This window comes from Mastacembelus armatus, chromosome 17, assembly GCF_900324485.2.
Source record: "Mastacembelus armatus chromosome 17, fMasArm1.2, whole genome shotgun sequence".
NCBI lineage: Eukaryota > Metazoa > Chordata > Actinopteri > Synbranchiformes > Mastacembelidae > Mastacembelus > Mastacembelus armatus.
Genome location: NC_046649.1, coordinates 15,349,096 through 15,363,054, shown reverse-complemented (window position 1 = coordinate 15,363,054; position 13,959 = coordinate 15,349,096). Strand labels below are relative to the sequence as shown.

At 39.8% G+C, this 13,959-nt stretch overlaps 1 protein-coding gene across 2 annotated transcripts in view; it reads left to right on the top strand.

The window, feature by feature from the left end:
• adgrl2b.1 (adhesion G protein-coupled receptor L2b, tandem duplicate 1) overlaps positions 1–13,959 on the top strand; it is a 78,951-nt gene that overhangs the window by 48,933 nt on the left and 16,059 nt on the right. For both annotated transcript variants that reach the window (XM_026313493.1, XM_026313491.1), the window contains exons 6-12: positions 1,469–1,768; positions 2,809–2,909; positions 4,363–4,548; positions 9,726–9,909; positions 11,373–11,495; positions 12,018–12,223; positions 13,779–13,952. In XM_026313493.1, the coding sequence (XP_026169278.1) occupies positions 1,469–1,768; positions 2,809–2,909; positions 4,363–4,548; positions 9,726–9,909; positions 11,373–11,495; positions 12,018–12,223; positions 13,779–13,952 (1,274 nt within the window). The remainder of the gene's footprint in view (positions 1–1,468; positions 1,769–2,808; positions 2,910–4,362; positions 4,549–9,725; positions 9,910–11,372; positions 11,496–12,017; positions 12,224–13,778; positions 13,953–13,959) is intronic.

The window sequence follows — 13,959 nt, the reverse complement described above, 5'->3', positions numbered from 1 at the left end:
GTTTTTTTAGTTCTTTACTTGGGCTCTCTTGGCAAATTTAGTTTTTTTTTTTTTTTGCCAATTGTTATTAGGCTTACTTACTTATTTCCTTGGAGTAATTTTACAACACCTTCTTTGCTGTGTGTACCAACTTAAGTCTTTCTGATCGTGTCCAGGCCATCCTGTGAATGTGTTGATGACAGACAAACAATAGCTGAATGTGTGCAAGGTAATTAGCCAGGGCTCCTGCCAAGGGAAAAGGTCATTGAATAAAATGTCACAATTCATGCTCACTATAGGGTGGTTTGGGGTTTACTTTTTATAGTGAGCATCACAGGAACACTGTTTCCTCCTTGCTGTGGCCTCCTGAGCACATTGTCAGATATCAGCTTTGTATTAAACTCAAATATTTCACTGGAATAAAACAGCAAAGACTCCCCTGACTGGCTGATTAGTGTGAAATGAGAAATGTAGGGCTTTGTCATCGTTCTCTCTCAGGAAATGTAGATACGCGTCTGATGATGGAGTGTCAGATAGCATGATATTGCATTTTCCCAGAAGCACCCAGGGATCCCGTAGACAACACTGTAGGGCCTTTGACAATGGCAGACCTCATTGTAGGAAGCTGCTTTTATCTCGAAATACAGTCAGGTGGTTGTGGGTAAAAATGCGTGATCATTTATGCAGGAGACAAGTAGTCTGGTATATCCATGTAGACAAACATACACACAAGCATTCACCATGAGTTCTTTTATTCATATTGGCTATTCATACTGTATAAAATGTATAGATTTCCTATTTCTGCTTTCATTTCCTAGTTGTCTTCGGGCAGATATCTATCTGTTTGCACAGATATCTATCTGTTTGCACACAGTGATTTTAAGCAGGAACACACCTGAGCAATGGAGCAGACACAAGCGCACTTGCACATATGCACAGTCACACAAAGATTTGCTTCGCAGGGCAAGCATGAATTGAATACAGTGGAATCATATTATTGCTGATGTATTGTTTTTTGCTTGGAGCAGTGCAGTTCTCTTTTGGCACACCAGTTTTATCAAAGTGAGAGAAATGAGCTAGGCAGAAAAGAAGTAAAATGCAAACAGCCTTTGTCTTCATTGTTGACATTTAATCAGCCTGTGGTACTGACTCTGTTGGAAGAAATTACTGCTTTGTCAAAGGATGACCCACCACTACTGCTTGGATTATTGATGGGCTTAAACAAGCTAAAAATAGCAAGCGATATATAAGTATTGCACTGACAGGTTAGTCTTGATTTTATTTAGTGAAGGAGCAAAAGAAAGGTGCAGTTACAATTGAAAGCTGCCACGAAGCTTTTATTTCCAGGAATTATGGGCAGCAGTAACTGTAGCAGTACCAGCAGGCCATGGGAACAGTTGCAGCTTTCCTATTCCTAGAAATGACAGGAGTTCAAGGCAGGGACATTTATTACCTGAGTGCTGACAGCTTCACTCTCCTCTCACTCTAGTGCCAACGACTGAAGATTTATCCGTCTCATCATCCATACCCAAGACCACCACCCTTGTCACCACCACCTCTATGCCCACTGTGAAGGGGCCGCGTGATCCCACCGTAGCAGGAGCAGATCCAAGGGATGGTAGAGATCCATTTGAGGACAGTCGTGGTTCAGGTACAGCTGAGCCCACCATCCCAGAAATGCCACCGACACCCAGACGCTTCTGTGAGGCCACCAGGAGGAGAGCCATCGACTGGCCTCAGACACACACTGGAACCACTGTGGAAAGACCCTGTCCCAAAGGCACAAGAGGTAAACCACGATTATTAATAGTCTTGATTAGTCTCTACAATACCCTGCAGGGGGTCGATGAGCACCATGTTTTTTCTCTTTTCTTAAAAAAAGTCACAAAATCACACTTGCAGCATAAAAGTTACAGAAACAAAGCTTCAAAGATCTTAGCAAAATATGTTAAACTCTAGCTGCTTCTTTATTTCTGCTTAATGAGGTATTAACTTGCTATTTCTGTATTTGTTTCTGCATATACTGTAAGCTATAGGCAATGCCAGTTTTTAAACCATAATACAGCATAATTTCAGCTTTTCATTTAAAGCTATAAATGCATTGTTTGTGTTAATGTGTAATTATGAAATGTTTGAGCAAAAACTAATTTCTGCTTATCAGAACATAAGTATCAGTGATCAGTGCTAATTTATTGTCCATATTAGATGATCTCATAGCTAAACTCCCCTCTATAAATGTAAGGAGTCAGTAGTATAGGGAACACTGTGCTGATTACACATATCGTCACACCAGTTCAGTTGACAATGGTACTCACACAGGAATCTCACAAGTTACCTTAGTATCCCATCATACAGGGGGCCAGAACTGTCAAAACATAAAGCAGAGCTCCAGGAAGATGAAAGCAAGAAAGAGACAGTGTTTTGACTGTCAAGGTGAAAAGGGAAAGTGTCTTGGCTTACATATGTTGTCACTTTTGTCAATGAAGCTACATCCATTAGGATTAATCTTGTATTTTATTTAGACATCATTAGTATGTGAGAATATAATATGTTTACAGTTGCAAAATGTTAACAGACAATTACAAACCGCTGTTTTTATTTATTTCTAGTCGCTTTGTGCAAGCTATGAGGAAACCTAATCTTTTAGTATTTCTGTTTTTCCAGACAAAGCATCTAAGGCTTCCAAATGGTTTGGAAATAGCTGTTCTGCCAAACAGTTAGTTCCCTGCACCAGAGGTTTTGAATGAATGAAGAATCAGCAGGGGAAATTGCATCTGAACAAGTTTTTGGCTTCTCTCCTACTGTTGTGTTTGTTCTGTTGTACTGCAGGCATCGCCTCCTTCCTCTGCACTATGGCTGGGACCTGGTGCTCCAAAGGACCAGACCTCAGCAACTGCACCTCCCACTGGGTGACTCAAGTGGCACAAAAGGTAAAACCTCAATGTGTCAATTGCAGAATATACCAAAGCCGTAAACACCCATGTTAAAAAGCTGAAATCAAGTGTCAAATGGCCACCTTTGACCCATTTCCCATTTTCTTGCCCGGTGTGTTTGTGTTATTCCAGGAAAGAACTGGTCACTGCTACATAATATGAAAATACTTTCTTTTTCAAGTGTAGCAATACAGAGTGGTAGCAGAATCAAATCAACTATCTAAAAGATCAGGAGTAAATGCCAAGATCTGCAGTCAGTTACTGAGAATCAAAGAGCCAGTGCTTTTTTTTCTTCTGTGACTTTTTCTCTTTGATGTTCAACATTCATGCTTGTAGACAACTAATACTGATGCGCAGATAACGGTTTCAGTAGGCTGAACAGACAATGATGTCATGCAAACACGCGAACACTCAACCTATTATGATTGGGAGATCTAAGTGAAGAGCCCGGTCCATATGAGAGTACTGATTTTAAGCATGTTCAGACTATTTTCTGTGTTAAAGACGTAACAAAATGTCCTGTCAGTGCATCAGTATGCACACAAAATCTGCTTGATGTTTAAGCGCACAGTTGGCAGCATCAAGATAAAGGATAAGCGAGTGTCTTTATATTTTAACTTTACATATTGGCTTATAAACTAGTGAAACCAGATGTGAACGGAGCATAATTATCTTAATTTTTTTAATTGGCTTAATTTAACAGTGTGGATATTGAATTTTACTTAAATAAAAGAATTCAAACTTTGCCTTTGATGGTAGCTGCAGCCATTATGCCACTAGTTTGTTGACACTTCAAGAGGGAGATTTTGTAGCTTTTTTGATATCTCTTAGTCTGAATTAGACCTTGGAGGCTGAATGGTATCAAAAGTAACATCCTGTTCTGCCACTCAAAATTTAGGTCTGTATAACATGACATGAATCATGCATTAGCTTTCTGACTTTTCTACCTGGGATTCCAAAGTGGCATTTTGATTGATGTGTGTGCATATATTCGACATTGGACAAGGGCACTGAATTCTGGTACGACTACAAAAGCATCATATGAGTCATATTAGGTTATGTGCGTGATATGAAACTGGGTGACAGCGCATTGAAGGCAGCTTGGGGCAGGGTCGGTGCAACCAACATTAGTGTTTTATCACATAACTGCAGGATTACATTGATCACAGATAATACAATGCACTGTACCAATGCACCCAACAATAATGACAATCTGTCATGGGGTTTTTTTCTTTTCTTAAGCCTGTGTATCACACTTATGCAGTAATATTCCATTAAACATGCAAATCCCTGTGTTCAGATTCACTCTGCAGGACTTCTGCAATGCATTATGACTGACGTGCATATGGGATTTATTATTTCACATTGCAAAGCCATATTCTCAGAACTGCTTCACTGATGCTTCGCTAACATCCTCTCACCCCCTCATTTTCCTCGTTCCTGTTTTTAGATTCGAAGTGGTGAAAATGCTGCTAATTTAGCCAATGAGCTGGCACGCCACACACAGGGCCCGGTGTTTGCTGGAGACGTCAGCTCCTCGGTGCGCCTGATGGAGCAGCTCGTGGACATCCTGGATGCTCAGCTGCAGGAGCTCAGACCCAGCGAGAAGGACTCAGCTGGGCGCAGCTTCAACAAGGTACCATGAAATTTCTGTCTGGCCTATTGTAACCTCTCATGACTGCAATTTCATTAGCAGAACACTTACATGTAATACACGCAAACCTGTTCCTGTACAGGTTACATGCTCACACACAATATCAAGTAAGGTGGATAGGGAAGCAGGCCTAGCCCTGGAGTGTGTGTGTGTGGGGGGGTTCATTCTTCTCTGGGATCCTGGTAATTACCAGGCCTTGGAAACAGAGGGTCACTCTGCAGTTCCACCTTAAAAGAGCTAATAGCCATGAGCCCCACAGCATCATAAAGAATTACTCTTCACTGCTGACAAGTGTGGAACTGCTCTCTCCAGGAGCTTCTGTAATCACATGGAGAGAAAAGTAGACCCAAGACGTACTTGCATTTCTCAGTTGCTGGCAGTCCCATGGCGAGATGAGTGACAGTTTGAAAAATTACATTGTTATTCAGACTTTCTAGACAGCAGTTTCTCTGTAAACAAGGCGATTTTCACCAAAACGACGCCCGTCATTTATGCCCTCGTTGCTATTACACATTTGAAGATAAGAGCTAACAGGTTTCTTGCTGCAGCACCGATAGTGTTGCAGTGATTTGTAATATCAACAAGAACATGATGTGATTGTCTGGTGACAAGAAACGAGGACAGAAGTTAAATGATATTGCATGTTCTATTATTTTTGACACAAACAAAACATACTTAACATCGCAGTGAACCATGCTGCTGTGTTATTAACAGCACCTACTATTCCAAGAATCCATTGGTTTTCGTTTATTTCAGTAGGGTATGAAAATCAATTAACAGTCTTTTTAAACTTGTTTCATTTGTGCAATTTATCAGCGTGAACATTAAGTCTGCATTAACTCTTGTTAAAGTTACATTTCTACTGCCTGCTAATGCTGTTTAATTGCAGTTTGATTCGAAAAGTCTGCACTGCTTTAATCTGCAACAGACCTGACATTCATGATTACATATACAAAAAACAGGTTTCTTGCAGAAACCTGGAAATTGTACAATTAGTTTACACACATGGTAGCTAGTTAAAACAAAACCCACATACACATATATACATACACAGAATTCAGATTTTTCTTCTAACCTTGACTTATTTTGGAACCATTACTTAGTGTAACAGATGACAAGCTACTGAGAGGACAAAATGTATCTGTCTGTTAGAAATACTGTCAACTTGACTAAATTTTACTCTTAAGTGTAACTTATCACTTCCTGCAATTGAGGTACAGATAAGCCAGGACCTTGGGACCTCAATGTTACAACAGAGTGTTGGGTCTGAGGTGAAACTACATCCACTTTTAGTATTAGTTAGAAACCCAGTTATCTATATACATGACCAAAAAAATCAGCTGATTGCCTGTCCTGATTACAGAAATATCTTTCTCATTTGCATGTTTCAGAAGACGGGTTACTGCAGAAACCTGACTGTAACCTCAGTGATGATGATGATATCACACCTTAAACAACTGATTTCCATGTCATACATACAAATAAATGAAAATCAATGATGTGATGAACCTGTGATGAAAGAATGATGTGGATTTTTTTACATTAAAGAATCTATACCTAACAAAAATACTGACAAGACCTTTTAAGTTGAATGCAGCTCTTTATCACAAATCACCAAGTAAATGGTGGTGTCCATGACAGCAATGTCAGTTCAGTTGGTGAAATATTTTCTGTATTGTTTTCTTGAAGTATTTGTGATGTGGAGGTTGTAATCTGGAAGCAAGAACTTTTTATCTGTGATGTCTAATTCAGTCTGAGACCAACAGTACCTGGTTTTTCTCGGTTTGACTCAATTAGCTGGAGAAGCCAACTTATTTAATGCCAAGATAATGGACAACAATGGAACATTAATAAGAGCTAGTTCTATATAATTCTCTCCAGGCCTTGAAATATAAATGACCTCATTCCACACTGTTTATCTTGTCAATGTATTTTAAAGCATCACTAATTCTGGTCTGGTCTCAGCACTTTTCCTCCACACTGCTGTGCATTTCTCATTGTTTCACCCTACTATTATGCGATCCATATACTGCATATATTTTGAATCTGGACACCATTACTCCAAAAAAAGCATTGAGAGCATCATTTTAAAGTTGTAGTCCATAGACCAGTGCTTTTTCTTCTTTTTATTAATTCTGCAATGTATGGTAAGTGGCATGATTTAATACTTTTTGTGCTCTTATCACCCTTTCTACAATCTGTCTCTTGTGCTTGATCTTCTTGTTGTATGGAAAAGCTTCAAAAAAGAGAGAAGACATGCAGGGCATACATGAAGGTATAACTACCAGGCTTTCCATGTTGTTTTTTTAAAACCTGATCCTGACCAGCAGCATGCAGCCCTTTCTGTCTCTATGTCCTTGTTCGCCTTGTTGTAATATGTGTCTGGTGACCTGCTTGTACAAGATTTGACTGCTTCCTCGTCTGACTCGGCTGGCTGTTCTCCTCTCATTCTGTCCATCTGAGGAAGCTGCTGTCAGTATCACACTGTCTTGCCCCTCCCCTCCCCCAAAGTGCACTATCACTTTTTGTTATCTTTCTTTCATTTTTCTCTCTCCTCCTTTTCTTCCTCCCCCACTCTTTCTTTCTCTCTCTCCATCTTTCTTGTTGGCTCTTTAGACGTTGTGTGAATAATTGCCTTCCCACGGTCGTAATTGCACCTCCCTGTCAGCCAGAAGTATGATCAAAGTGGCAGCGTGCTCAATTTTCACTTGCTTATATTGTACAGTTTTTAGTCTCCCTTGTCCCCATAGCAAGAAAAAAAAACTCCTCTCTCATTGCAGTTGAGTTTTATCTATGGGATTAATTTCTGAGCCCATTAATATGTTTGGGTTCCATTCTGATTTTTCAGTTTCCCCTCCAGCCATTTTGCTTTTCCTCTGCTGAGGCAGAGTTTGTTTCCTCGGGTGTTGAAAGACAAGGGCATGGTGTAAACAGTCAAGAGGAGATACCTTGCATACCATAAACCGGATGACCAGATTTTGTATTTCACATTGCCTCGTGGGAACTCTGTGTACATTTGGGTTGTTTTTACTTGGGGTCTCATTTTACTGTGAGAAAAAGACAATACACTTCCCTCAGAAACAAGGCAGCTGCCCCTTATCAACACCTAGAAATTATCCCCACCTTCGCCTACAGTATTTGTTTACCATTAAAAGTCATGTCGATATAGCTCTAAGCAGTACCAGTTTGCACAGAACCCACTGATGCATAGGTAACTATCACTAGATTAATTGATACTGAAGTAAATGCCAGGCCAGTACTACAAAATAATATCTGTTTCCTGTGATTTCTAAGTAGATGTTTGGATGTTTATTTGACAGGTACTATATAGTATACAATGATAGTCTCCGAAGTCATGAAGAATATGAAATGATGTGTATTATAGCAGTGTGTTAACATTGGACATATTTTGACACAAACTGCATTAAAAGTATTGGATGAATTTGTCTACTACTAAATAGGACAACTGCGAAATGCTTGACATTCCCATGAGCCTCAGCTGGAGCTAATTGTATAACACTAGCGTGCCAACATGCTAAACTAAGGTGAAAAACATGGATGAGAGTACACATGCTAAACATCAGCATGTTAGCATTGTCTATCTGAAGTCTATCTGCTGAAGTTAGGAATTAAGTAAAAGTACCAGTTGGCCTCCCCTGGTAGCACCCCTGTGACTTCCACCCGGGTGAGAATTAAAAAGGATTCAATCAGAACACACATTGTCTCTGTGCTACACAAATTAGAGACAGCAGATTTTTTTTTTCTTCCCATTTTTGGACATGATGGTTACTTTGAGGTTGGCTCACCAGGGGGGAAGACCATTTAGTGTCTGCCTGGTTGTAATGGCTCTGACCCTGTAATCATTACTGGCCTCTCCTATGCACATGCACCACACGCACTGACACACACCACACACAGTCAGACACACACATGCATCACACATACTCACATACTTAACTCTCTTCATAGTCGCAGCTCGGCAGCTTCCAGTTGCCTGCAAGGTCAGGGCCACGGAGATTGATTTCTGCGCTTGAGCTCAAGATAGAAAGACATTCTGAGAGCCCTGTGTCTGGATATAGTCATCATTGCTGTGGTTAATATGAGCTTGGTGGTTAAATGCTGCGGTTAATCATATATTGGTGCAGACTTTGGTTGATCCCTTTTTTGCTATTCCAATGAAACGGGTAATCCTGTCTGTGGTCAATTAGTGTTTTGGATAATCACTGCTGTGACTAATTGGTACAGTGAGCAAGGGCTTGTTGTGGTTAATTACCGTTATTGTGGAGGGCCTTGCTGTGGTTAATGGCACCTATGGTTAAATTGTCACTTTGATTTATCTCACCAAGGCCTGCTTTAGAGTTTGAATTTTTGTACAACTGTCTGTCTTTAGTGGGATTTTAGAAAGTCAGCAACACTATGATGTGATTTTGCCAGGCAGGATGAATGAACCCACACTACCAGGGTCAAAGGAAACACTTGTTTTATCTACATATGATACTTGTGTGGGTCTTGTGGAATGTTTTGCTTACTTGCTGCTTATCAGAAAGCAGGAAATGAAAGGATTGCTATTGAAAACAAGCACAAATTTTTCCTCGTTTTGACTCATACTGTCACTGTGGACAAGGATTTCATGTTAATGCTCCCTTTCATCCAGGAGAATGGTATTCAAGGCCATAATGGGCAGATCCTGTTATGGAAATAAGACTGTTCATGGAGATAATTGTTCTTTTGGAAAATAGCTGCATAAAACCAGGAACTGAGAAGGCAGCATTGTAAAGGGCTTCATTCAGTCAAGTGAAAAACATTTGGTTTGTGTTACTTTTTCCCCTCAAGCATTATTATTATTATTATTCAATAACAAAAATTGGTCCAAAAGTGGCTTCCTCAGATTGGACTTATTATTTGTAAACAGAATATTAAATAATACATACCAATATCGCATTTTTTATCATCATTATTATTTTAGTTACCCTTGACGTCCTTAAATCTCGTTTTCAGAGAAAGTGATCTTGATATTTCAGTTGTTGCTGCTGCTGTCACTGTTGGCCATGCATGTCCTTTTTATCATTTGCTGCCCAGTCTCTGCTCTTTGTTATTAAACTGGAGTTATGATGGGAGGAAATGGCAAGCTGACATTTCACTTGTCTCCATGGATACAGGCAATTGTGGACACTGTTGACAACCTCCTGAGGCCGGAAGCTCTGAAATCCTGGAAAGACATGAATTCCACAGAACAATCACATGCCGCCACAATGCTACTGGATACTCTGGAGGAGGGGGCATTTGTCCTTGCAGAAAATCTGATTGAGCCAGCAATCGTAAAGGTGCCTGCAGAGAATATCAGTAAGTTCCTCTCCAATTACTATGAAACGTATAAACTGAAATGCACACATCTGCCAATCAAAATCTATGATTATTTCTCCTTTTGTCTTTACACTCTGTAAAACAGCTTCAAACTCAGTGGTAAAATTGTCTTCAGGGTATTCATTTTATTCCTGAAGAATAACTTGCTGATGTCGCAGTAAAAAGTTTCTCTCAAAAAAGCAAACAAAAAAACAAACAAGCAAATGTGTCCACACAGGCAGTTTATTAGCAACAATTTCATTTTTTTAAGTGAACTGTGCAGTGAACTTTCATATTTCTACTCATAGCTTTCGTATAATCACCCACACATCCTTTTTGTCTTATACCTCATTGATTTTTAATCATTCTCTTGTATAGTAAAGTCGCCTCATTCAACGTGTGCTACAAGATGAACTGTACAGACCTCTGGGGGAAAACAAAGAAACCGATTGAATGGCATTGTTCTATTCACACAGCACTCTATTTGTCCTCTCCAAGCTATTCCTATTAAGAGCTAGTTAGCTAAGCTGATAAGGACTAGTTGTTCTGTCTCTACCGAAAGGACTGATTAATACATTGTGAAATATTCTGTATATAGGCTATGTAAGCGCTGCATTCAGAAGGGTTTTTATGAGCTTGTCACGTCATCACTTATCTGCTTAAAGGAGATATTACTCCATGGAGAAGCATAAATATGAAATAAAAACCTCAGAGAATCAGCTTACCTGACCTCCTTTCAAGAGTTGAATAAAATGTGAAAATGATTGTTGCTCCTAATTAGCAGTTTGTTGAAGCCCGAATAGCACCTCCAGGCAAGCATCAAGGGCAAGACAAGGGAAAAGTGAGGGAGAGCTAAAAACTAGATAGAGGGGGAGAGCAGCCAGTGGACAATTCCTCGTCTCCGTCTGTCAGAAGCCATCTATCTGAGGAAGTGAGGCTGATGGGAGGGAATGTGCAGATACTTGTGTCCTCCTGACCCTTCGGTAATTTCACACATCAAAGGCGGTACCACCCGGTAACTGGCATACAGGAGAGAGAGAAACCGCAAGAATTTGGAGGATTTTCAGAGATTTGCTCGTCAAGCCCACAGTTATCTGAACACACAGGGGAAAGAAGTAAAAGTAAAAGCTCAATGATATTTTTGATCCTATGAATATTTGACATTCATGCTGCAAGAGACTGTGTGCTTGCATTTGCTCATCCTCTGTCGCCGCCCTTGTTATTTTTTCTTTGCTCTTGCCTTGGAGGCTTTCACAAATCCAACCAACAACTTGATATGTTTTTTTTTTTTAAACTAAATAACACTTTATGTTCATAATATTGAATTCGATTACTTGTACTATGAACCTCAAGTCACATACCCTGCCAGGCCTTAATGTTTGAGCTCTATTAAAACACCATATACTGCTTTTGAAAGGTTGCCTGTGAGTAATACTCTCTTTCTCACCTCCTGCCTCTCTCAGTGTTGGAAGTGTACGTGTTAAGCACTGATGGTCAGGTGCAAGACTTCAGGTTCCCTCAGACGAGCAAGGGTGGAGCAACTCTTCAACTCTCCTCCAATACAGTCAAAGTCAACAGCAAAAATGGTGAGAACTGCACAGCAGCTGCAAAAACATCTAATGATGGTTATGTTTTGGCACTTCTTTACCTTTTGAGCTTGTCGGGTTTACTGACATATAGATAGACATATATTATTTATTTATTTATTTTTGTCTACTAGGAGCTTTTTAATCACAGTAGACATTTCTAAAGGAATAGTGTATACTTTCCATACAGTTACCACTTAAATATTTTAAAACAGAGCTAAAGATGAGAAGGAAATGACAACCTGACTCTCCCCAAAGTTTAAAAATAACTGCACCAACATTTACTAAATAAATTGATGTACTTTATGTTTTTACTCATAGACGATGAGAAAATACCCCAAAAAAAGTGGTTTCACAGCTAAATTTGCATAGATGTGTCTTTCATAATTCTTTTTTCTTTTTTCTAATTTCTTTTTTTTTTTAGTAGTAGCAACAAAAAAAAAATAGCAACAAAGCAAATGCTCCATAAAATCTTTGTTTCACTGAAGGGATTATGAATGTGTGATTATTTTATTATTGCAGGTGTTGCCAAACTTGTATTTGTGCTCTACAAACACCTGGGTCAGTTCCTCAGCATGGAGAACGCCACACTGAGGGGAATGGGGGACCCAAGCAAGCACAATCTCTCCCTGACAGTCAACTCCCACATCCTTTCAGCCTCTATTACCAAGGAGTCCAGCCGTGTGTTTGTGGCCGACCCCGTGATCTTTACACTGGAGCACCTGGATGTAAGCCTCCTCCTGAGACTCCCCCAGACCACACTATGGAGCTCAGTTGCTAAAAATACTGAAATAGCTGGACAGCATTTTAGTGAAGAGCAAATCCAGTGCTTTGATGTGCTGTAGAAAAACCTCTTTGAATGAAGAGAAAACATCCATGTTACTAGACTAGAAGACCATCGTCTTCAAAAGTTAGAGAAGTCAAATACCAGTCAAATTCAGTGTTTTTATTATTTCTGCACTGCAGGTTAATTTTGAAGAAATCAAAACTATGAAATAAAACGTGAAACTGTATACTAAGCAAAAAACTGTAAACATGGCAAATTATGTTAGACATTTTTGATTCATCAATGTATCAACATTTCGCTGAGTTTGACAAAACTAACACCGGCTTAATGAGGTAGTCGCCGAAAGTGCTCACTGGCTGCTTTTCCTTCGCTCTTCAATCCAACTCATCTCAAAGCATTTCAGTTCAGGTGACTGCAGAAGCCAGGCCATCTGATGCAGTGCTCTATCACTCTCCTCGTTGCTCAAAAAAAACCCTCACATAGATGTTGTGGTTTGGGTCATTATCGTGTTGAAAAATAAGCAGTGGTCCCAGTAAGCACAAACCAGATGGAGTGGCATGTCACTGCACAATGTTTTGGTAGCCATGCTGGTGAAGTGTGCCTTGAATTTAAGTGTCACCAGCAAATCGCCCGCACAGCATCACACGTCCTCCTCCATGCTTCGCAGTGGGAACCACACATGCAAATACCATCTGTTCACCTTCTCTGCATCTACCAAAGATACGGCATTTGGAAAGTCCAGAGCTCCACTGGTCTAATGTCCACTTCTTGTGTTTCTTGGCCCAATCAATTCTCTTCTTCTTATTGGTCTCCCTCAGTAGTTGTTTCTTTGCAGCAATTCGACCATAAAGGGCCTGATTTATGCAGTCTCCTCCGAACAATTGATGTTGAGATGTGTCTGCTACTTGAACCCTAGAAAGCATTGATGTGAGCTCTAATCTGAGGGGCCGTTAGTTGGCGATATCTGAGGCTGGTAACTAATGAACTTATCCTCTGCAGCAGAGGTAACTTTGGCTTTTACCTTTCCTGGGGCAGTCCTCATGAGAGACATTTTGATCAGAGTGTTTGATGTTTTTTGTGACTGCACTTTAAAAAACTTTCAAAGTTCATGAAATTTTTCATCTTGACTGACCTTCATGTCTTAATGATGGATTATTTCTCTTTACTTAGTTCAGTGGTTTTTGCTATGGATTACTGCAGTTGTATTTTCTGTAAACTAACTTAACCTCAGCATTTTATTTGTTATATTTATTTTGGTCTCTTTCATCCCTTGTCTTTCATCCCCCAACAGTCTCTTGCATTCAAAGATTTTTCTTTGCACTGACACTAATTGTTAAAACAGGCACATAAAAGCAGAGTCTACACATCACATATATTGACATACAGTGGCAAATATGAAATATAGTGGGTTTTTTTTTTTTTTTGTAGAGTCGCGCATATTGCAATGTATGTTTATATTTGTTTATTCATTTTTTTTCTCTGTTTGTGTTTTGTAGAAGGAACACTACTACAATCCCAACTGCTCCTTCTGGAATTATTCAGAGCGGAGCATGATGGGATACTGGTCCACTCAGGGTTGTAAACTGCTGGAAACCAATAAGAGTCACACAACTTGCTCCTGCAGTCACTTGACAAACTTCGCCATTCTCATGGCTCATCGGGGGAAAGTGGTAAGTG